Here is a 24,994-nt window from a genome sequence, read left to right as displayed (position 1 = left end):
ATTTTTGCAGAAGAATCGTCTCCATCTTTGCTAAGCTTTAATCCATCTATGACAATATCAATATACCACATAGAATCAGTTGAACCTTGTAGATCATCATATTGCTCACGTAGGGTATGGACAAATAACAGCTAGAATTCAATAAGCATGGTATGGAGATGTATGTGAGCATTGTTAAAAACAACATCACATCTCACTTTCCATATTGTCCAAAGAGCTAATGACATAATAGTACGCCAAATAACCAAAATTTCAATTCTAAACCGTGGAATAAAAGATGGAAATGAAGTGAGATAGAGGACTTTAAGAAACGGTGGCGAGGGCTTCACTTATTTTTAGATACAACTTCTAGTATGAGCTGGGATTATGCCATACCTTCTTTTTTATTGCATGACTTGTAGTTTGTGCTCCACTTGTTTCTTATATGATATCGTTTGTTTGATTAGAGGTTGGTATTGGCCTTTGTATTACAATAGAGGTGAGATGAAATGTCTCCTTCTGTTTGCTATATGTACATTTCTCACATAATATACTAAGGTGTATCTTTCTTTAAAAAAAAAATATACCACATAGAATCCTTTTCTTCTTCCTCTTCATCATTGAAATCTTCATCTTTGCCTTCTTCTTCTTTGCTTCCATAGGTTCATCCATATATTGAAGAAACTTTGCTTGGGAGCAATGGTCTAATCTGAAAGACAGACTTCGTGAGAGTGATAACACAATCCTTGTATTCTTTAGGCTATTGTAAATCAATCTCTCTTCAAGAGCAAGAATCTCACCAACCAGAGCATATCCAACAACGTTGTCCAGTTTTGAAACATTTTCATGAAATATATGATTTGCAGGTATAAAGAAATTGTAGAACAAATAGAAACAAATAAAATAGTAACCAGTGAAGTAAGCAAGCAGCGATGAAGATGGTGTTCCAAATGCGCGTCGATTGTTGGTTGGTTGGCTAATTTTGTTTTCCCGCCACATAACCCTAATAGTCTCGTTTAAAAAGTGTGACAAAATGATAGGTTTCAGGGTTTTATACTTGCTGCATTAGTTGGGCGACCATATTTGGTTGGGTGACTGAGCTGGTGATAGCTGGGCGACCATATTTGGTTGGGCAACCGAGCTGGTGATAGTTGGGCGAATAAGGGTGTCAGAGTTGGGGGCAAGTACTGACAACTTTGTATTTGGCGCGCGTTTATTATTATCTACAAATCAGACGATGCATATCGCATTTGCCCTCAGCTGAGCGATTGACTTGCACCGTCTGTGGTCGCAATTCCCTCGCCAGCTAACCCTAGGTATGATTTAGGTGCAAATAAACACATGGATGACCTAACAATTGATGTATGTATATATAACCTATGTATGGGATGATGGATCATGGAACTCTAAAATGGGAGAAAACCCTAAAAAAAGAACAGACTACAGACTGTGTTGTGCCCACAGGAAATGATCTACAATACATACATACATCATTGTAGTGTCAGAAAACCCTCCTAAAAACAGCACCACGACAGACAGATCCTCTGCGTTTGCCTCTCTCTGTTTCTCTGTTTCTTTCTCTCATTGATTCTTCGAGAGAGAGAGAGAGAGAAATGCTGTAAGAGCGAGCGAGGGAGCTCGCAGGTAGGAGAGATGGGAGGGAGACAACTGCTGCGCAGAGCATCTCAGTTAGCTCACAAATCTCTCAACCCCTCATCGTCATCATCTTACCTCTCTCGCCATTTGGCCTCCTCCTACAGCTCAGACAAACACCACCCAAGACCGAAACCCGTCGATTCTACCTTCTCTGTTCACGCCAGATCTCTCTTGGGCCATAATGGTGACGAAGAAGAAGAAGAAGGAAAATCTAATAAATTTAGCCCCTCTAGTGTTAGGCTTTCCCATCTTGTTTCACAAGCAGAAATACAGCAACCCACGAATTCCTTTCGCATCAGAAAAGCTTCTCTGCTAAATGGGCAGTGCTTTAATGCACAATCAAAATGCGTTTTTAAGGTTTCTGACGCTAGTTTTGGGGTTAGGTTTTGTAGTACTGTTGCTACATCAGCATCAGCATCAACATCAGCATCTGATAATAGGTTGGAAGATGAGCTTGGGATTATGAATGGAAAAAACAGCTCTGAGACTGTAACGGCTGGAGGAAATAGTGAAGGTTTTGTGGATACAGAGACTGTAACAGGATTGGTGACACCCCAAGCTCAAGCCATCAGTGAAGTGAGTGCTGTCATAGGAGATTGTTCCTATCCAACAGCTTTCTTGCAGTTGCTCATTGAGGGTGTGCATCTCCATGCTGGGCTTCCATGGTACGCAAATATACATGGATACATTCATACATACACGTGTTTGTGTTATGCGTAGCTTTATATGCTATCTAAGTAGATTCATAGATGCTGTTTTATAAGGTTATATTTGTACTGTATGGTGGTAGATATTGGAAGGAAACCTGATGAAATCTACATATACATATGCTATATATGTATACCTATTTATATACATGTTATAAGTATAAATATAGATAAGAATGATACATTGATGTTATATATTGATGTGTGTATGTACGTATATATTGATGTTATATAGGTAGATATATAAATGCTGTTTGATTGAATTATACGTTTTTTGTCTACTAATGGCCATAGTGATAGCTTATGGGGAAATAGATGGATAAGGGGGGATGCTGATGTATGCCATTACATGCTTGTAGTGTTGTATGACCTTTAGTGAACTGAATTAAGTTCAGGTGGCAAATACTGTATACATAGATAGATGCTAATGTATTATATGTATTAGAAGTATAGGCATATATATGTATACAGGTAGATGGATAGATGGTGATGCATAGAGTTATATAGTTAAGTGTACTAGTACCCATATTGAAATGTTACAAAATGAAAACCAGGTTGCAAATATACACACAACACACACACACACTCCCCTGTATATAGATAAATAGAGAGATACTTATCTATCCAATGGTGGAAAGAGACAAGATTGAGATTAGGTTGCGATCTGTTTCTTATACTAGTTTTGATCTGTCATCATTTGACACAGAATTTTGGAATTATTAGAACCAAAACATTGTACTTCTATGTGTGAATGCTGGAAAAAATTCTCATAAACTTCTCAAATAACATAAAAGACTGTAATGACAAAATGCAAGTAATGTATTTATGTATGTATGTGCATTTTGTGTGTATAGGTATGTATGTATGCACGTGTAGGTTTATTTGTATATATATGTATAGGTGATGTATGTATATATTTTTAAATCTATATGCAGTACAGCAAAGTGATTGGTAAAAAATGTTTGGCAGTACTCTTCAGAGATTTAAAAATAGTTACTTCTCTATTCCTGAGGTTGCTATGTGAACAAACCTCATGCCTAACTACCTTCTGAAGGTGCATATCTCTCGAGACTTCTCTATGCTAATACAAATGAACATTACTTATTAGGTGGGCTGCAATTGCTGCCACAACTCTTGCGATTCGAATATTCTGTGTTCCTGTGGTTGTGTTCCAGCTTAGATCTGCAGCTAAACTCTCGGTATGCATCCAAAGTTATGTGGACTTAATGATTACTGCAATTGATGTTTCTGTAGGAATCTCTGCAATTGATGCTCTTTTTTTTTGCAGTTGATGAGACCAGAAATGGAGAGAATCAATGCTGAAATTAAAGATAGTGTAATTCTCAAATCATTACCTTGCTGAATTTCATTTTGATATTAGTTTTTCATTTTTTTTCAAGTGTATTTCATGTGTGTAGGGCTATGATCCAAGAGTATCTGCTGAAGCTCGGGAACGAATAATGGCACTTTTTACAAAGTTGGTATATTCTATTTATTGATTACAGTTTGAAGTGTTTGATAATTTGATATAGAAGAAAACATGGGAAAGCTCTGTGCTTTCTTATTAAGATTGGAAATGTTGGTCTGTGAATGTTCAACGAATATTTCAGTACTTGCTTAATTCAGGCGTCTTCTATGCAGAGTGTTTCCTAGATAAAAGTTGATTAAGGTGTGCATACATTTTTTTCAGATATAACACAACTCCATTTTCTCCATTTGTTGGTGCACTTTTACAAGCTCCCATCTTCATGTGTTTCTTTTTTGCGGTAAGTTCTTTGCTTGGGCAAGTTCCATCAACTCATAAATGTACATCCTGTGATTTTCAAGTTCATTCTAATTTTTTTCATTAAATGCTGTTGCTACTTAATTCTAGGAGTTTCAGTAACATGTCTAATTAAACCGTTGACTAATCCCAGGTGGGCTTTGGTCTTGTAGATAAGAAATATGGCAGCGAGAGTTGAATCCTTTAAAGGAGGAGGTTTTCTATGGTTTACAGATCTCACGACTCCAGATACCACGTATATATTGCCACTAGCAACATGCCTGGGTGTTCTGCTGACTGTGGAGGTGGGATTCTTGGTATTAATTTTCTATTTGAAGTATCACGTTTTTATGCAGGCAATTTAACTTGAAGAGACATTTCATTTTTCAGTTAAATGCTGCTGAAGGCATGGAAGGGAATCCTTTGGCTGACAAGATGAAGAAATTCATGAGAATCTTTGCCATAGTTCTGTTTCCCATTTCTATGAATTTTGAAAAGGTAGAACTTTTAAGCGTTCCTTGTTAACCTTGTTTTTTTCAGATCTCTTTGTATTTTTAAAAGATGAAACTTCTGAATGCCTATGTTTGAATTTCTGAAATGGCCAGAGAGTAGCCTCATCAAAGAAATATACTGCAGATGATAAAGTATGTAACGAATGATAGAAAGAAAAAAATATTAAAGTCACCTAGAGATAGAAAAATGGAGATATGAGACAAGTCCTGATTACAAATATCAGTAGCTTCAGGCTATCAATATTGAAACTTGAAAAATGCTGTTTCCCAAGGACCAGGTGGCTTTACAATGGGTATTAATTCTTGAGATAGTTTTGCAAGAATAAAGTGCAAAAATACAATGTTTTGGGAAGAATGGAAGGACCAATAGTAATGCATGAGGCGGCTTTACAATGGGTATTAATTCTTGAGATAGTTTTGCAAGAATTAAGTGCAAAACTACAATGTTTTGGGAAGAATGGAAGGACCAATCGTAATGCATGAGGTGGCTTTACAATGGGTATTAATTCTTGACATAGTTTTGCAAGAATAAAGTGCAAAACGACAATGTTTTGGGAAGAATGGAAGGATCACTCATAATGCATGAGGTGGCTTTACAATGGGTATTAATTCTTGAGATAGTTTTGCAAGGATAAAGTGCAAAAAAACTACAATGTTTTGGGAAGAATGGTGGTTAGAGAAACAAAGAACAAGAACGATATATTAATGTCTACTGGAGCCCAAAATCAGCCTATGAGATGAATCATGATTGCTAAATGAGGCTTGATATGGTGTTATAACCATGAAATGCTCAACTACTACATGCAGAATGAATGGTGGTGAGGGGACATATTATTTAATATCAATGACTGTGGTGGAGGGAGGCTATGACGAAGTTCACCGATTGCATTTGAGTGTCCTCTGGTGGATCAGACATGGTGAGTAGTGATCTCCATCATCTGATGCTCGTATGGTCCGTTGCGTGGTTTTTCACACACGATATGAAAAGTATGTAAAAAGATAATGAAATAATTATTTTAGATTAGATTAGTGGCTTGATATAGAAAGATGGATGTACTCAAGAGCTTCAAAACGCATTTTACTACATATAAAATGAACGACTACATATCAAGTTAGGTGGACATGAAGTTTAAGAAGATAAGGAAAATAGAAATTTGAAGTATCCCACATAGATAGGAAACTTTAGGAGCCCGCTATATAAGCAGATTGAGAACCATCATTTTTCATTTATGTGTTAAGAGCACAAAAGAAATAGTTGGGCTTGGGCCACTTTTGTATAGAAGGACAGATGTGGCTAAGTCGCCGGATGTGGCTAAGTTGCTCGAACCGGTCGGTGATGGAACTCAAACTGGTTGGTGATAGTACCGAAAACCGTATGGAGCCGGCTACTCCATTGGTGACAGGGCAAAGCTGGCAACCGGAAACCTGACGGATCCGGCAACCGACGACAGGATGGATCCGGCAACCAACGACCGAGCGGATTTGGCAACTGGCAACCGGACGGATTCGGCGATCGGCGACCGGACGGATCCGGTGACTAGTGATCGGATGGATTTGGCAACCGGAAACCTGATGGAGCCAGCGATCGGCGACCAGACGGAGTCGACAACCGGATGGATTCGGCAACTGGTCGTTGGCTCTATCCGGTCACCGGTTGCCGGATCTGTTCGGTCGTCGGCTCTGTCCGGTTCGGTTTCGGTTCGATCACCGATTCCATCCGGTTGCCGGCTCCGCCCCATCTCCGGTTGCCAGATACGTCCGGTCGCCGGCTCCGTCCGGTTTCCGGTTGCCAGCTTTGCTCGGTCACCGGTTGTACACCGGTTCCATCTGGTTTTCGGTACTATCACCGACCAGTTTGAGTTCCATCACCGGCCGGTTCGAGCAACTTAGCCACATCCGGCGACTTAGCCACATCTGTCCTTCTATACAAAAGTGGCCCAAGCCCAACTATTTCTTTTGTGCTCTTAACACATAAATGAAAAATGATGGTTCTCAATCTGCTTATATAGCGGGCTCCTAAAGTTTCCTATCTATGTGGGATACTTCAAATTTCTATTTTCCTTATCTTCTTAAACTTCATGTCCACCTAACTTGATATGTAGTTGTCCATTTTATATGTAGTAAAATGCGTTTTGAAGCTCGTGAGTACATCCATCTTTCTATATCAAGCCACTAATCTAATCTAAAATAATTATTTCATTATTTTTTTACATACTTTTCATATCGTGTGTGAAAAACCACACGACACCGCGTGCTTCGTTTCTTGGTACTCATGGTCTCTGTTGTCATTTACATTCCTTTGTGCGCTCTATGGTGGCTTGGCACATTGTTTGTAGAGGTGCAGGCCTTTGGAAGAAATCAGTGATGTGCGATTGCTAATGCATTCCATAGGGTACTATAGAGGTGATTCTCTATGCTTTTGAATGGTGGTGAAGCCTACAAAGAGTTTGACATAATTCTTTTAATGTGCTTGACGCTGGGTACTTGCATGTAAATGTTGCTTGCTTTTGGTATTTTTTTCACATAGCTTGCAAAGTCTGTAGGTATGTTTGTGAAGTGCTTGTCCTGCTTGAATCTCTAGATGGTGGGAGGAAATGCTGAGTTGGCCTATTGATCTCTGAGCACTAGGAACATGTAGACGTCCATGTACTTAAATAATTTCTTTTTGGTTTTGCTTGGTCTACAAAGCAACATACTATAAGGATGTGATTGATGGTGGAGGAGGCACGCCTACATCTTGCTTGGTTTGGGACTCGTACCTTTTCCACCTTGACATTTTGTAGAGTTCTGCGTTAAACAACAACCCATAAAGTGTTGCAAGTGGGTGGCCACTGATGATATTCCAATAGCTCTTTGGTTGTAGAGGTTTTTTAAGTTATGAAGAGGTATGATCATGTGCATAGTCCATGTGTTGGGAAGCTGGTCATCAGTGCTCTATCGAAAATATGCGAGAGGGTAGGAGCATATATAAGATTGCCATCTTGTAGTCTTGTGTGCTCAGATAGTCGTCCATGTCGAAGGCATCAGATGGCCTTCTCAACCTTGTATGAGGTGAAGGTGGAGATAGCAGTGTTGATGAGGGACATGACAAATGCTCTCTGCATAAGTGCTATGTTTGAGAATCATTTGTTGAGGTTCTCTGAAGTGACACTAGGCTGGGGCTGAGCCTTTGCTAATGAAGAGGGGTTATAAAGCCCAATGTAATGCTTTCTTCTCAACCTTGTATGAGGTGAAGGTGGAGATAGCAGTGTTGATGAGGGACATGACAAATGCTCTCTGCATAAGTGCTATGTTTGAGAATCATTTGTTGAGGTTCTCTGAAGGGACACTAGGCTGTGGCTGAGCCTTTGCTAATGAAGAGGGGTTATAAAGCCCAATGTAATGCTTCCTTGTAGATGTGCTGTCTTTGGTGCATGAGAGTTCCCATTTTCTTGTGGGCTGTTTATTATGTAATTTACCCAAGGTTTATCTTTGCATGAAGTTGTCGGTGCATCTGTTAACAGTCCTCTTTATATCAATGGGTTCCAGGTCATGTTCCTGAGATGGTGGGGTCTTGACAGTGTGGTGTAGAAAACTATTGATGGTGGAGGTATGGATTATAGTAGAGAGTTGGGAGGTGAAGGTATCAAGGGTTACGGTTGGGTATAGATGGTAGAGTCCCTTGTGGATGTGCTGACTTAAAAGTTTTAGCTGGTTCATGGGTGAAGTGGATGATAGTGTGTAGTGGTGATTTTGATTTGGATGGAGTTAATGGTGATTTTGATTTGGATGGAGTTAATGGTGATTTTGATAGTGTTGTGAGTGATGGTTGTGGAAATATAAATCTGGTCAGCTCTGATAGGGCAGGGTTGGATGGTGAAGACTTTGCTGGTTTTGGTGTTTTACGATATCCAGAGGATGTAATGATTTGTGTTCCCATATTTCGTAATGGAAAGCACATAAAGCTGTTAGAATTAGGTGACAAGTTCATTTCGTTGTAGATAACTAGATGGTGTCAAAACACTATTTTTCATAGATGTTTGTGATACAGTCTGCTGAGCTCCTGCTAGTTCATGTGTCCTAAAACATATTGAGGGTGCCATGTCGGGGTCTTCTAAGTCATAGTTGGCACATTGTATATTTTGCATTGTGGCATCCAGATTATTGCCTTTTTACAGCCCCAGTATATGAAAAAATGAAGGGATAAAAGAGAGCAGCTAGAGAAATGTTGGACTTTTGCCCACTTATAACTTTGAAATACCAAATTTATGGCAGAGAAAAGTATTGACATGTATTTGATAAAAACTTAGTGCCAACTTGAAGTGAAGTGAAAGTAACAAGTTTTAAACATCTCACATGTACTTTTCTTAGTTGGCAATAATGAATTTCTTCTCGTTCATGTATGTTTCAGGCACTCTTCTTCTATTGGATGACATCCAATTTCTGGTCATTAGTTCAGTCAACAGGTTTGTGTATATGTTTTTTCCTAAATATTATTTTATATAATCCATGGGGGGTTCGTTCATTCAAAATGGTTATTTATTGTGGCAGTTATGAAGAGACCGTCTGTGAAAAGTTTCTTGCAAATCCCAGAGACATCACACTTGGGGAAACCAGAAAGTTCAACTAGACCAGAACCGGCTGTGGTGACTGCACCAGTCTTGAAATCAAACACAGAACCAGTCTTGAAATCGGTTGCAAGACCCATAAAGCCCATTGCTAGAAAGAAAACTAAAGGTTCAAAGAGGAAATGAGATCAACAATTAATTTTAGATTATTTGGACAGGGATTAAGAGTTGAAGTAAATTTAGCCCATATCCTTTCTTTCTCCCATTTTTTTTAATAAAGAGAAGAAACAAAGGGGACCACCGGCAGTCAACATTTAATTACACATCTTGTTTCCGAACATCAGGCGATAATAGAAAAGCTTTGATGTATATAGCATGGCTAGATAAAAAGATTCAATGACAAATGCGGGCAGTAGATGTAATTGAAAGACTTGGAAGCGTATCAGATTACCAAATGCTTACTGGTTTTTCTGTAGATTTTTACCTCATTCACTGGGACATTTCAAGGTTTTGAGTGCTTCATTTACAAGGCAAGGCTGCTGGTGCCTTCAAATTATATATCGGTAATTATGTGTCTTTTATACATTGAAGTTGGCCCATGACATTATCTTATAGACCAAGATAAAAAATGTGGATATGGTAATGCCTTGTTTCTGACAGACTCTAATAAAAGCAATCATTGGGGAATGGTGAAAGTGATGGAACTCCATATGTAACAGTTGAGAGGGGTAGTTAACATTAATTATTAGCCTGAAAGTTCCCACAGTTTTTTTAAGTACCCACAAGTGATTGAGAGAGGAGTTTTATGTTATTCAATCAAGTAGTTCGTATATCAATGGAGTAGTAATCTAGGCTAAAATGGAAAGCAATCAGAAGTCAGTTACAAGAGGTATCATAATGTCATTAAGGTTTTGTTTTTGTGGAGAGCTTTCCATATGTAGCAGTTGAGAGGGGTAGTTAACTTTATTAGCCTGAAAGTTCCCACAGTTTTTTTAAGTACCCACAAGTGATTGAGAGAGGAGTTTTATGTTATTCAATCAAGTAGTTCGTATATCAATGGAGTAGTAATCTAGGCTAAAATGGAAAGCAATCAGATGTCAGTTACAAGAGGTATCATAATGTCATTGTTGGGAGAAGTTTTTGAGGTGTCTTATCTAAATTTACCTATAAATTATGATCGATTGACAAGTCACCTTGTGAAAAGTGTTACATACTTGCGATGATCTCAAATTATTGGAATGATTTCCTCTTGTTGCGAGAAAAACCCATCCAGGAGGACTGTCCAATGTTTTAAGCATCACTATCATTACATAAAAGAAATGGTAGTTTATAATCATGCTAAAATCTATCATGGTTGATGTTGAGTAATTGTTATTAAAGAATCCACTCATGATAAAATGTTTATTATGACGCAAATGTGAGAAAAGAAGTGTGGTAACTTCCAAAGCCATGAAGGTTGTTAGCATGCTCAACGTGGTTACTTCTAAAATTGAACTCCCAGCACCTAATATTTGGGCCACACTAGTCGGAAGGAAAAACATCATAATATGGAAATACTATTTGCAATATTGCAATATCTTGTTGAAGTATAAGCATGATGCTCCTTGAATCACATGTGGGTTCAAGTGGAGCTTGAATCAGAGAAACATCATTTAAAGACGTAAACCTCCTACATGACCTACATGAAAATAGTAAATGCTTATGTTATGATGCATGATTGATTAAGAAACACAATTTCTATAAACGTCAATCAAATTTGAAATAGTTCATAGAAACACCAACAAACAAAGGCTCCAATGTGTGAGTATTTTTAAATCACAAAGGATTGATAAATGTTCTAAAACTAGTAAAACAATGCATGGTTTAACTTTAATAACTTGGATTGCATTTATCATTGCATGTGAATGCCTTAGAAGGAATTTTGATATTAAGAGAGGTCGGGAATGTTTTTCGGATCTTGTGCGGGTGGCTTCAAAAGACAAACCCCAAGGCCACCAAGTTGTACTTGAGAAAGTACATCTTTGTGAGCTTGTATAGCCAACTCCAACGAGTACTACAAAATGATTGTAAATGATAAGAAAATAATTAGATTTAATTAACCTCATTCAATGACATGCAATAAGAAGTTCATAACATAAGCTGGCTTACCTCATTGACGACAGGGCATTTTAGTTGTTTTTGTCTGTAAAGTTCAATGAGCTCGCATGCACTTTGAATAAGATCCTTCTCATTTCTCACATAATCAGCATGGTGGATCTTGATCAATGTCTTTTCTCCGGGAAGTTGTCGCTCGTCAGTAATTCGACTATGATGATCTTCATTGTGAAGAGTTCCCATCAACCTCTCCATGCTAATGTATATACCTCCAAGCTCAAGGCAATCTATGCAACTTTCAAGTGGACCCTTTCCGGTAAGATCATAAACAATCGACACGTTTCCTCCAAATTGTGCTTGAACATTGCCTAGAATATAACCATTATATGGATCGGAATAAGTTGGGACATATGATCTCATTTACAATTCCAACATTTTCTCTATAGAATTAGACTCAAATTTAAATGCTATGGGATGTGGAGACAATTAGTATAAATGATCAACCTCGAACACAAATTTGTCTTACTCGAGAAGTCGACAGAATCCGTGAACACAATTTGATGACTCCATTCTTGGTCCGATGATACCGCGCCCTTAGGGATTGCCCCTATCACAAATGCTCCCAAATGGACTGCCAACTGACATACTAATGAGCCCAATACACCCACAGCTGGATATACCAAGACCTTCATGATAATGTCACGCTCGATGTGTAGACACGACGATTGTTGCATCCATCGCTTTTTCCCCTCGTAGACGAGTGTGCTTGCTATCAATCCCGGAAACAAGATAGTTGCCACGGTACGGTCATCGATATCATCGGGAAGAGGGATAAGGCGATCTACGGGGACAATTCTCGCTTCACAATGAGCTCCAATGGGTGCGGATGAGGGGGGCACAGAGCAATAATATTGGGCAACACGAGGGAACGGAAGTGCTGAGACATTATAGCCTTCCATGGCTTGGGGTAAGAAACCACGATACATATCCGACAACTCGAGCGGCTCAAGCGCCGCGCCATATCCATGGTTGTATAGGGTCTTGTCAACATTGACAGAAGTGGTATACGAGACATCATCGTGTGTCTCTCGCAATGCCATTATACTGAGGTCCCGGTCATCATTGGGCCCGAGCGATGCGGGCTTGTGTAGGTCCACACCTTCAGATGTCAGGGGGTCCGATGGCCCCGGCTCGGCTGAGTCATGAAGAAGTGTTGCTATGTCCTCCGCATCGGATCCCATCTCCGATAGAATGTTAGCCCTTGATCTTTCATGCGATGGCCCTACCACATGGCCGGGCCCATGGATGTGGCGAGTGCTGGACGAACCGAGATTGATCGGGAAGGTGCAGTACGCGACACGTTGGCCGACATGATGGGCGAGGACACCGGACCCGAGCTCCGTGATGACTCCGACTGCACTAAACCCTGGGATGGATGTGTAGATATCATCATGATGAGGAAGAAGGAGATTGTGTGGTCCATGAAAAGGATGGATATGGTGTGATGAGGGTGCAGACCCAGGGCTCATGTTGGTGCTTGGGACATGATGATGATGATGATGATGATGATGGAGGGGAGTGCAGAAGCAGAGGTCTAGGTCAGTGCAGAGGATGAAGGTGTGGAGGACCTCCACAGAATCATGGCTTATTGGTTGCTCTAACCTAATCTCCTCCAACCTGATCACCACATGATCCTCACTTTCTTCTTCTTCATCTTCTTCTTCTTCTTCTTCTCTGGCTCTTCTCCTGCTACTAGTGGAAACTGCAGAGATCCCTTGGTCTGGTACAGACCAACATACAATTGCAGCCTTCACCATTCTTGCACCATCATCACCACATCCCTCAGTTTCTTTTTCCACACCTGGAGGAGCTGCTCATGTTCTCTCCTTAGATTCTCGACAACCTGTAGCTGCGCATGTTGGCCACGTGTCATCTTGTCACGTGAGACATATTAAGGCTTGTCACGTGACATGTTAACGTTTTGTGTTAACATTTTAGGGTTTGTTGAGAAACCCTAAACCCTAATATGTCACGTGACAAGCAAACAAACCAAGCATGCTAGTCACAAATTCACAATATGATGTGCCATATTGATTAGAGTTCCCCTTAAAATGCTGCCCCATAAGAGTTGTCCTCCCTGAGTGCAAACACAACCTTATCTCGCTAGCTCTGTGCGTTGAGAAGATATGGAAGGTGGCTTGGAATATTGTGCGCCAATCACACTCGAGTTTGGGTCACGAGAGACTCGTTATTCTAAGTTCTCGTTTATCTTGACCTCTCTATGACTATATTATGATTCAATGAAATCCAAAGCTCTGGTTTATGAACTACCTAACTATGACACTAGACACGAATCATCGCAAAACTATTTTATATAACACTTCTCGAGGAGGGATCCTACAAGAAACCTAACTCAACAAGACCTTTCCCCTAGCTCATAACCATTATGGATCTACCTCACTCTCACAAACACTCCCTTGCCCCATTGATCACAATCAAATCCCATGTCAAAGAACTAGAGGCTCTCTCCTTTTTGTATCTTCTTCCTCCAAATTGTTATGCTCTCTCTTTTCGGTATCTTCTTACTCCCTAGCCCATAAGTAAGCGGATGGGCACAATGTTTAACAACTCGGCCAATTCATAGCGTAATTTTTTCATGTTTTTCCAGCAAATAATCAAAGTAACTAAGGGAACATTGGTATCTTGCCTCTTGCATGCCAAAGATGACATTCAAGAATGAAAAAGTCCAATGCCATTTATAAAGAATCTAATTCTCATAGAGTTGGTGTATGCGGAAGCGTAGTCCATGTGTGAGAGTGGGGGTGTGAGCAAGAGAAGGAATCAAAGAAAATAACCATAACTAACATTTACATTTACAATTATCAACTAACTAGATATCACAATCTAGTTCTTTGTGTAACGAGATAGTTCACATGGATTACAATAAGGTGTGCTCACTCACATTTTCACACTATTGTGCTTTTCTTCATAAGCACATCTTCACATGAGTGCTATAAGAGTAGCTAAGATAAAGGCAACTCCGTGGAAGCCAAGATGCCTATAAAACTTAGTAACTATTGTGAAAATTGACCCCGAAGCAAATTTCATTGGTGCAAGAAGTGCCCATCCTATGTGAGGTGGGTTGCGCGTTCATATTGTGGCATGGGTTTGGCCTCTATATGGTGGATGGAGACCATCGTGGAATCTTGCACGTTGTATTCATAGTTCTAAGTTGGTCAAATGTTGATTGGAGCTGCACATAATACACAATTGTTGGTAAAGGGTATACTGAAGAATGGCCCGCACCCAAGGAGAATATGTTGGGAAAACTAGTGCCTCTGGGTGGGAAGAAGACAAGTTGTATAGGATGGAGAACTAGTTGGATCAGGATGAAACCAATCGACTGAAGAGCTAGATGATAGTCAGCTTGTCAGATTCGAAATTTAGATATTGCACAAGGAGTCGGATCGTCAGGAGTCAATTTAGCACCAACTGGTGAGATAAGCCGAGGCTGAAAATTCGATTAACCGACAATCGATCAATAAGCGGCTCAACTAATAGCCGAATCGGCCAAAGCCGATTGGGTCATATTTGAAAATAGCCCATAGTGTGTATTAGTATAAATACACCTACGACAAATCATTTAATTAGTTGTGTGTGCATTTTGTAACTAGTGTATCAGAGTGTGTAACGAGAGCGAGTAGGAGAGAGAGAGTGAGAGTTGTGACTCTGTAACAGTTGCTAGACGAAGAGGAGCTTAAGGTTGTTGCCATAGAGTTTCTTGTGTATTCCTCTTACCATAGTGATTTGTTTTGGAGTTTGGGGACTCCCGTGGTTTTCCCCGTTTAGGGTTTCCATGTTATAAGATCTTGTGTGTCAGCACTTTTTGTTTCTTGTTGTCTTGATCTTTGTGTTCCTCATTTGTGTGTGTTGACCGGTTGTGGCCGGCTATATATATATATATATATATCAACATATGGTACATTAAACTACTTGTTGAAACTAGAGGACCTAGATAGTGGGCGAGATTTGGGCTAGGCCCTACAAGTGAAGATATTGGATTATGGATGATGGTCAAGGTCTAGGATGTGTTCCATCATGGTGTCAAGGGTGGTGTTGGTGAAGTTCACTAGACCAATATGTGTGCATAGGAGCTCACTATATATGACTTATGGATAACTTTCAGATCGATTTTTCCCAATCATGTTGGGAGGTGGTGAAACAAATGCTTGAGTTGTATAGAAACTCTAGATTGAAGGGATTCTTGGGAAAGTTAGCATATTGTATAGAAGTATTTGTATAACTCTTGGATGAAGAGTTGCCAAGGGAACATGTCATACAATGTGCATAGATGTGTATAAGGTGCAGAGTGGTCATATGGTACTTGTTCATACCCACAATAAAATATTTGGGGTGCGACATAGGCTTGAATATTTTAGTATTCAAGTTGCTCCTTTGTTATTGGCAATATGGAAAAATTGTTGTTTTGGAGTAAAGCCAAACTATCATTTGTGATCATAATGGTAGTATTTAACCAAGTTCTTCTATCTAGTCTTTGATATAGTATGTCATGATGGAGTTTTTCTAGATCATGTATGGGATAACATAGAGATTGATTAGGAATTATTTGTGAGTTGGCAATGAAGGAAGTCATGCAAGGGTAGAGGTTTCTTGGTCCACAATTGTTAAAACATCGGATCAAGGGATTGTTGATCCATTACAATAGTCAAAAGCTTTGCTTGTGAATAATTTGGTGATTAGTGGATTGTTACTAGGACTAGAACCATGGGAAAAAATGTTGATGTAGAAATTGCAAAGGTTTTGACCCAAAACTAGTGGAGATTGGAAGCCCAATATTAGATGGAATATTGTGGAATACATCAAGATTGCTATTTCTACAAAATGGGAAGATAAATTTGCTCAATCTGTTATTAATTCATGGAAGGATGTCTCTCTCGATTTAGTTAAATGACCTCCAAAAACAAAAGTTGAATTTTGTAGACAACCCTTGATTTGGAATTCAATTTTCATTGACCATAGGGGACATATGCTTGGAGGGCATACACGATGTGCATGGGCATAATTAGACTGGGGACCAACATAATCTATAGGTGCTCAGACACATTATTGTCCTCATCAACATATCAAAGAACGTTGGTGATAATATTGGGGAAGAAACTTTTATGACGTTTGATGAACATGATAATGGTAGGTTACATTACACACACATGGAAATTGATTTTTTTTGTTTTTGTTTACAAAAAAAAGTGAGGGTGGTAGCAAATGATAGATCAAACTAGTCCTTAGATATGGATCAACAAAAAGTGAATCTTTCATGGAGGTTTTGGATTATGAAGGAGACCAATATCTAGGTTAACTTGGGATCCTAAAGAACTTTATTGGAAAGTATTGTTTCATGATAAGGTAAAGCATGTGCCTTTTTTCCAGTATTCTGTGAAGATTGGTAGGAAACTATTAATAGTGCTAGGTCATGGAGGGAACCACATGCAAATGTTTTTTGAAGATGGAATGAACTTTCTTCACAACTCAAGAAAATTTGAGAATGGTTGTTGGGCATAAAAATGAGCAGGAAAAATTCAGTTTTAGATGATTGTTGATTCACAAAGTTGTATTAGTTAATGGGTGGAGAAAAGGGTTGAATGCAAACAGTATGTGTCCTAATTGTATGAATCTAGTGGACATGGCTAAGCATGGTTTGTGGAGTTGGGATTTGGCAATGGAAATATGGGAAAAAATCTTAACATTATTAATACTAATATATCCTCCAGTGGGGTATACATTGGGGCGGTTGTACAAGCTCAACCTATGTGAGGATGTTGTAGATGTTCGTTTTATGACACATTGTTTGACACAAAAAACCATTATACCCTTGAATCCACAAATAAGGACTAGTAAGCTATAAATATGACAATTCGTAAGAAGTATCACAATTTGGTATATTTGGAAGGCTAGATATTTGAAGGTATTCCAAAATGTGACAGAAAGACCTATTCAAATAATTACTTGGATTTGGATAGATATTGTGCATAACCTCAGAGGTTCTCTAGATAAAATAAAAGGCAATACACAACATGCAGAGCTATCATGATTGGAGTTTCATGCCCTATGGAATAAATGAATATTTATAGGCGGATTTTTGACAAGGTGGAGTGGTTTTACTCTACACCGAACTATTTATTTAAGTTGATAGTTAGATCTTAACACGGGGGTAATTACCTATATCTACATATTACATGTACAACTTCAGGGCGTTCTTAATACTAATGTAGTATCTTTTCTTGTAAAAGAAAAGAAAAAAGAAAATGAAGTAATGGTCCTTGGTGATATCAATTGGCGACGTGGTCATGATCTATGTGGAGACCAAACTTTGTTCTCTTCAAGATTTTAGCATTGGTGGTGTTGATGTATTGTGATAGGTAGTAAACATTCCATATGAAGAGGAACATAGCCATGTCCTCCTAGGCATTGGTTTTCTCACAAAATTGTGATACGAGTATGACATATTGAGTTCTAACAAGTAGGAACAATGAGCAAATAAGGGTGTGGAAACCATTGCTTCGCTAAGGTTATTTGCGTGTGAAATGTGAGCGGGACTACTAAGAACATGAACTAGGGAAGATATGTTTGGCTCGATTTGATGAATTCGAGACTCTCATCCATGTCAGTTGAAGTTGGTCTCAATTTCCTTCGGATGATTTTATAGACTTTGACAATGGGACTATGTGCATGTGTAGGTACAAGTTTGAGTATAGGTATATATGTGCAAGTTTCTATATCCCTTAGCATATAAGTATACTTATGTATATGACCTATTTATGTGCATGTACATGCTTATGTGTAAGAGTGTATGTTAATGTGCAAGAGGAATGTACATTGAAATGTAGAGTGTATATATATTTGAATGTGTGTGTGTGTGCATATAGAAATGTAAATGTGTGTGTGGAAGTTGATGTGTATATTTGTTCAAATACGTATATGTTTATATATACACGAGTATTATGTTTCTATTAATGTTTATATATATATACTTACGAGTACATGCTAGAAAAATGTCTTTAGCATTTTTTTATACTTTGTGAAGATGTGTTACAATTATATGTGATTCTAGTTTTCATGTATTTGTGATCGGGTGTTTGAATGATTTTTTATGGATGTTGGCAAATAAGGAAGGGGTATTTAGGAAAAATGTTACTCCACCACTTGTATGAAGTTTAGCTCGGGCCACATACGAAAGACGACGGACGAAGTGAGACAAGCTCAAGGACATTGTACTTATATTTTGTGTCCAAAATGACTTGCGTTAGCGGCGGTGATAGTGTCAACGGTGATGATGATAGAGTCTTCGATGATGATGGTAACATTTCTGATAGCGAATGATATGTCTATCACATGTGGAAAACATCTGCGAGCAAAGTTTAGCTCCCACATATGAAAGATGAGGGAAGAAGCGAGACAAGCCAAAGGACATCTTACTTATATTTGGCGCCTAGAATGAAGTGTCGACAGTTACAATGATAGTGTCAACAATGATGATGATGGTGGTAAAGTTTCTGATGCTGAATGATACGTTTGTTGCATGTGGACAACATCTGTGAGCGAAGTTTAGCTCTTGCAAACGAAAGACAACGGACAAAGCGAGACACGCCCAAGGACATCATGCATATATTTCACATCCAAAATGAAGCATCGACAATGATGAAAGTGTCTTCGATGACGATGGTAATGGTTCTGATGCCAAAAGACAATGGACAAAGAGAGACACGCCCAAGGACATCGTGCATATATTTCACATCCAAAATGAAGCATCAACAATGATGAAAGTGTCTTCGATGACAATGGTAATGGTTCTGATGCCGAATGATACATTGATTGTCGTATGTGGACAACCTCGGTGAGCGACGTTTAGCTCCCACATATGAAAGATTAGGGATGAAGCAAGACAAGCCAACCAATAGATCATGCATAAATTTCACATCCAGAATGAAGTGTCAACGATGATGATGATAATGTCTTCGAGGACGGTGACGTTTCTGATGCCGAATGATATGTCTGTCGCATGTGGACAACATCTGCGAGCGAAGTTTTGCTCTCACATACGAAAAACGACGAACAAATTTAGACAAGACAAAGGACATCTTACTTCTATTTTGCGTCTGATATGAAGCATATGCAACGATGATAGTGTCATTGATGGTGATGATGGTGTCTTTGATGGCGATCAACATTTTTGATGCTGAATGATAAGTCAATCGCACGTGGGACACCATCGGAGAGTGAAGTTTAGCTCCCAACATATGAAAGACGACGGGTGAAGCGAGACAAGACAAAGGGCATCGTACCGTATATATATTTCGCGTCCAGAATGAAGGCTCGCCGACAGCGGTGATAGTGGTAACGGGTGATGATGGATGGCAGTGGTTGCCTTCGATGAAGATTGGTAAAGATGCCGAATATGATATGTGTGTCGCATGTGGACGGACAACATATGAGAGAGAGTTAAGTGGTACAAGGAGAGCCCAGAGGAGGAGGGATAAGTCGGAGAAATGCTCCAAGAAGACAGAAAGAAAGACTTGTATTGATGATATATGTATCATGTATGTATATATGTACATATGTATGTACATACATATATATACATATTAAGTTCATGGATTGAGGCCCATTTCCTGTCCATGTTAATGTGGGGCCACCATGGGCTGATGAGAGAGAGAGAGATAGAGAGAGAGACAGACAGACAAGCCACATCACCAGGTGTTTCGTCCTTCGATTCTCTCTGCAAACCTCTGCCGTTCCATCCTTCTTTTCTGCCTTCGTCTTCGATCGGTGATTGATTGATTATATCCATGCCAAGGTGAGATCTTCGTCTTCCCCCGCGTTTTCTTTTCCTATTCCTTTTCTTTCTTTCTTTCTTTCTTGTTTGCCTCTGTTTTTTTGTTCCCCCCCCCGCGTTAGGGTTTCTGATTCTCAGCGTTTCTTTCTTGTCGTTATCTCTGCGTTGAATTGGTCTTTGTTTTTTGGACCTTTTTTTTTGTTTTGTTATTTTTCCCCTCCAAATCGATTGGTTAATAAAAGGGGAGGAAAACAATAGACCGTAATGGCTTTATTTAATTAAATGGGGTTTTAGTATAGATGGGTTGGAAGAATTTATATGCAACCCTTGCATTTATAGAAATTTGGGCTAGTGACTGATATCTAAACAATGTGTGGCATTGTTTGGGTGAATATTGCTAGGATTTGCTGTTACATTGTAAAACTAGCTGAATTAAACAACAAATACAAACATAATCATTTGGTGATAAATATCCCAAATATAGTTTTCCTGGCATGGTCATTTATTGACCTAACTTCTCTGTAAGAAGTCCTTTTGCTGAAAGAATGTAAGAGTTCGTTGTTCTTAGTTCAGATTTTTATCATTCGTGTCTGAATTGAAGCTTATAGAATTCATTTTCTAGTGAGATTCTAAGGGTGTAAAATTTATGTGTATTTCTAGAGAGAGAATAGGAAAATTGAAACGCATATGAAGTATAACGTGCTGTAAACAGACAAACATGCTTTCTCAAGTTAGGGAACTGATTGGGATGGCATGTTATAAAAATTCTTTGCATAAAGATGAATGAATGCTTTCAGTAATTGGTTGATTCACATGTTGTAGTATATACCAAATTTTGGTTATAGGATGAAAGAATATTGCAGTGAGACTTGGAAGACATATTTGAATGTCTTTAGGGTTAAAGGACCAACACAAATATGCATGTTGCAATGAGATATTTTCCTTCAATAAAAATTATGAAGAACAATGTGTGCAAAATAGAAGAAAATTCCCATTCAAGTTGTATGTAGGAAATCATTAATGATTGCTTGAGCATATTGCTCTGTTTTAAGGTCTAACTTTATGTGATTCTATGACCCCATTGTCTTGTTAGAAGCTTTATTAAAATGAGTTCAGTGCAATTAATAATATAAGAACTCATTTTGTTATTAGTTTTTCCCCACAAGCCATCAATAGAGAAACAGGGAAACAAGGAGGCAGAGAATAGAGAAATTACAGTTCATCACTTGAAAGAAAACCAAAAGGATTACAGCCATTTGAATTGTCTTTGTGGAGATTTAAAAGACTTGATGTTGAAAAGTCCTTCAGAATGTTTCAAGAACATTAGGGAAATTAGAACTCTAATCAAAATATGAAGTAAATTTACAATTTTTCTTCTAATGCTCATAATATTGTGCCCTAATTGAATGAGGAGATATGTTTTTATGTCATTATATGTTCTCTGTATCTCAATCCTGCATCTTCCCCGTTGACTATAGGATATATGTAAACTATCAAAACTCGTGGAAGCATAGCGAAATACCAGAAAACAGAAGAAAATCTGTAGAGTTAGACGAGAACATATCCACCAGATTCTGTCACTGATTTTCATAATGGATCCATTTTCCTTGAAAGAAATGGAAGAAAGCAAACCAACAATAAGCAAAAGAGAAATTACCAAAAACATAACATCATAAATGAAAAATCCACATATAAATGTGAAACTTTGAAGTAAACTATTATTCAATATGCTTATTTATCAGATGTAACTTTGCAGGAAAAAGGTTCCACATACAAATTCTTAGGGTATGTGGTTAAAATGGGCAGTCAGGGTCTTTTGTGTCCACAATGTCCACCGGATCACATTGTACCTGAGTATGATGTACCTGGTTCACTGTATCATATAATAAGAAGCTCCTTTGAGGAGTTTAACAGTGATGGACAGGTTTCTTCTGTTCCTGTCCGGAAAGCAGTTCCAGTAGGATCAGATTATCAAGCTGAGCTGCCTAATGTAATCATTCCTAATGGAAAAAGGGAGGACTTTGATGATAAAGCGTGTGACCTCAGATGGATTGAGCAGTGTATATGGCCACAACCACAAAAAGAAGATGAAGTCAATACCTTTGGTGAAGAACTGAAATATCATCATGTGTTATGTGCTTGTAGCATTCAGGGTACACTTGAATGTGTAAGATTGCACATTGAAGAGAAAAGGAAGCTTCTAAAAGATGAGTTGGGTGATGCATTTTTTCTTTGGGGTTTTGATGAGATGGGAGAGATTGTGACAGAACACTGGACTGATGAAGAGGAACTAGCTTTCCATGATGCTGTTCGAAGGAGCCCTTTGTCTTTTTGGTGTAAGTTGCAAGATATTTTTCCGTCAAAATGTATGGCAGACCTTGTGAGCTATTACTTCAATGTGTTTATGCTGCGGAGGAGGGGTATTCAAAATAGAGTCATCCCAGATAATATTGATAGTGATGATGATGAGATGGTCCTAGACAATGATGAGAAGGATAGTGATAATAATCTGCTGGACTCTGATGAAGAGGACAATGAATCTCAAGTAGAATCTCAGGTCGATGATGCCATCCAATGGCATGAGGAAGAGAATGGTGTCATTGCTTCATTTAGGAAAGAGGATAGCAACAAAAAGATTCGAGATAATTTTGATGGTTTATTTATGGTGGATATACCTGGACATGAGAAAATATGTGTGGAACCTTCTTCTAAAGATGATTCTATTCATGAACAATTGAAGACAATGACAAAGGTGTCCTCTGGAGGAGGAGATTCAAGTCGAATGATTAAGTCATTGGAAGTGCTAGCATGGGAGCAAACAACAAATCATGTTGTTGCTGAGGGGTGTGCAAAAGAGGTCTGGAATTCTCCATCTGCTCTCACAAATCAAGATGATGTTGACAAGCTCATTTCCACCAAGGGTTTGATGGAAGAATTCTTTGGTACAGAAAATTGGAAAACTAGAAAATAATACTGGAAATCCACTGTCTAAGAAGTTCTATCTATTGAAGAGCTTGTAGTTTTTCATTCAAGAAACTGAAGTAGCTAGCCAAGCAATTGGAGAGGGGGTGGGGGAGATTGAACAACCACCGAGAGTATAGAGATTCATTTTGAAGGTTCTTGGCTGATTTCATTTTGGAATGGCTGTACTGCCTGCAGTTGATTACATATATTATAGTTCAATACTTTGTTTCCCTTATCCTTGACTATATCTGCTGGGAACATGCCGAACATAAAATTGTAATATACATGTCCATTTATGTGGAGTACCATGCATCTTCACTGGTGTGCAATATCTGAAATATGTTTGAGAATAGAGAGCATTGGAGAGGTCTTTTTAACATCCACAAGAGACTGATTGTGATCTATGAGACGAAGCCTAGCACATGATGAGGATCAAACTTTGGTTCTCTCAATTTTCAACCCATACATCCATCATGGTCATTCAGTAAAAATGTAAGATTTGAACCCAGATATGCATTCAACCCCTAGATTCTGCAAGTTCACCTAGTAACTGAAAAATGATGTCGATTATAATAAAGTCCATTCATAAAGAGCACAACTTAGAGTGTCAGATTTAAATTTCTTTAATGAAGGTTAGGTGGTAAGTTCTCCATTACAAGTGAAGTTCTTGTATGCATAGATTAATGCCCTTGTAATCGCTAATTTTATTGAAAAGTGTCATGTTCAAGAAACTTTCCTGAGATCGAAGGAATGCACTTTATAATAGTGAAGCATATTTCATATATAACTATATATAATTTGTGATTAATGTTGTCAATCCTCATAAATCAATTTACACATAAATGATTGGTAATTGAGAGAATTAAGTTATCTTGTTATTATTATTTTGGGTTGCAACTGAATTGAGGATTGCGTCAAACACTCACTAGTCATGGGCATGGAAATTGTCAATGAAAGAGTGAAAGTTGTGGCTAAAGACTCTTTCTTGGATGCTATTGTCATTGTTTTTTTACTATTAAAAGTTAACTTTATCCAAAAATACCTTGCACAAATCCTTTTTGACTTTTTAGAGTTGAGAACTAGGATGATTTACTTAGTATACGGAAGCACATATATGTCCACCCGCTTTGAAAATAGGCCTTTACAGAAAGGGAAAAGGTAGGGTAAAAATATCTTTATATTTATGATTTTCTTAACAAAATTATAAAATAGTCATTGATTGATATCAAAAGCGAAGCAAAATCGGGTCACTTGATGAATTTGTAGAAAAAACAATGACGCACTTCACCACTGTAAAGCAAGTCCAAATGGCAAACAAACGTGGGCTTTGCTTGTTGCATTGTCAAAAACTAAATCCCAAACACAACAAACAAACCCATTTGGTGAATGTCTCCTCTCCACAACTTTATTATGCATGTGCATGTGCGTGTTGCAATGGGGGTAGGGTCATTGGTAGACCATTTTGCATCGTTGTTGGTGTCACTTTGCAAATGATCGCACTAAGTGTCAGCATTGTCATTGTCACCATTGACATTCCAGAGGGGGAGCTACGACAGGACATTGACGTATCGAGTTAAATCATAAGGCGGTAAGAATGTTATTCATGGTTCACGTACATATATATATATATGGTCAATGCAAGCATAATGAAGCCATGTCGTCGTATTTGGGTTCTGAAAAGATGAGGTGCACACATGCATGGTGTGTGTTGCCATTTGTGGTTGGGCTTTGTAGCCGTGGTACATACGGAAAGGAAGCTTGCGAGCGAATCTTCGTCTCTCTAGCTTCTAGATGGGTCTCTGAAGCAACCATGTAAGTCGATACGGGGGCGTCCAGGGCCCATGTGCCAGACATGGCCCCGCCCATCTCTTTGTACTATGGAGAGAGAGAGAGAGAGAGAGAGAGAGAGAGAGATGCTATGG

General features: G+C 38.7%; 3 protein-coding genes and 1 long non-coding RNA gene across 4 annotated transcripts; 3 read left to right on the top strand and 1 right to left on the bottom strand.

Moving 5' to 3' along the window:
- Positions 1 to 1,600: 1,600 nt before the first annotated feature.
- On the top strand, positions 1,601 to 9,638 carry LOC147864538 (mitochondrial inner membrane protein OXA1-like). The gene is made up of 9 exons (XM_087320487.1): positions 1,601 to 2,300; positions 3,451 to 3,541; positions 3,631 to 3,678; positions 3,761 to 3,819; positions 4,033 to 4,108; positions 4,278 to 4,409; positions 4,495 to 4,602; positions 9,007 to 9,061; positions 9,147 to 9,638. The coding sequence occupies exons 1-9, from the start codon at positions 1,633 to 1,635 to the stop codon at positions 9,347 to 9,349; spliced, it is 1,440 nt and encodes a 479-aa protein (XP_087176613.1). The 5' UTR covers positions 1,601 to 1,632; the 3' UTR covers positions 9,350 to 9,638.
- LOC147864539 (uncharacterized) lies at positions 5,355 to 7,172 on the top strand. The gene is made up of 2 exons (XR_015529833.1): positions 5,355 to 5,533; positions 6,953 to 7,172. It is a non-coding gene; the product is annotated as an uncharacterized LOC147864539 (long non-coding RNA).
- Positions 9,639 to 10,909: 1,271 nt separating the features above from the next.
- Positions 10,910 to 13,095, bottom strand: LOC147864537 (uncharacterized). Its single transcript, XM_087319175.1, has 3 exons — positions 11,784 to 13,095; positions 11,312 to 11,625; positions 10,910 to 11,216 (listed from the first exon to the last, which is right to left on the bottom strand). The coding sequence occupies exons 1-3, from the start codon at positions 13,072 to 13,074 to the stop codon at positions 11,091 to 11,093; spliced, it is 1,731 nt and encodes a 576-aa protein (XP_087175301.1). The 5' UTR covers positions 13,075 to 13,095; the 3' UTR covers positions 10,910 to 11,090.
- Positions 13,096 to 20,001: 6,906 nt separating this feature from the next.
- On the top strand, positions 20,002 to 23,377 carry LOC147864536 (AT-rich interactive domain-containing protein 1-like). Its single transcript, XM_087320447.1, has 2 exons — positions 20,002 to 20,129; positions 21,865 to 23,377. The coding sequence occupies exon 2, from the start codon at positions 21,907 to 21,909 to the stop codon at positions 23,077 to 23,079; it is 1,173 nt and encodes a 390-aa protein (XP_087176573.1). The 5' UTR covers positions 20,002 to 20,129; positions 21,865 to 21,906; the 3' UTR covers positions 23,080 to 23,377.
- Positions 23,378 to 24,994: the final 1,617 nt, after the last annotated feature.

Source organism: Azolla caroliniana, unplaced genomic scaffold (genome assembly GCF_043228905.1).
Source record: "Azolla caroliniana isolate FFs.n. ecotype wild unplaced genomic scaffold, voAzoCaro1.0.p SCAF_5, whole genome shotgun sequence".
Classification (NCBI taxonomy): Eukaryota; Viridiplantae; Streptophyta; class Polypodiopsida; order Salviniales; family Salviniaceae; genus Azolla; species Azolla caroliniana.
Note: the sequence above shows the minus strand (reverse complement) of the source record. Positions and strands in the feature narration are given on the sequence as shown.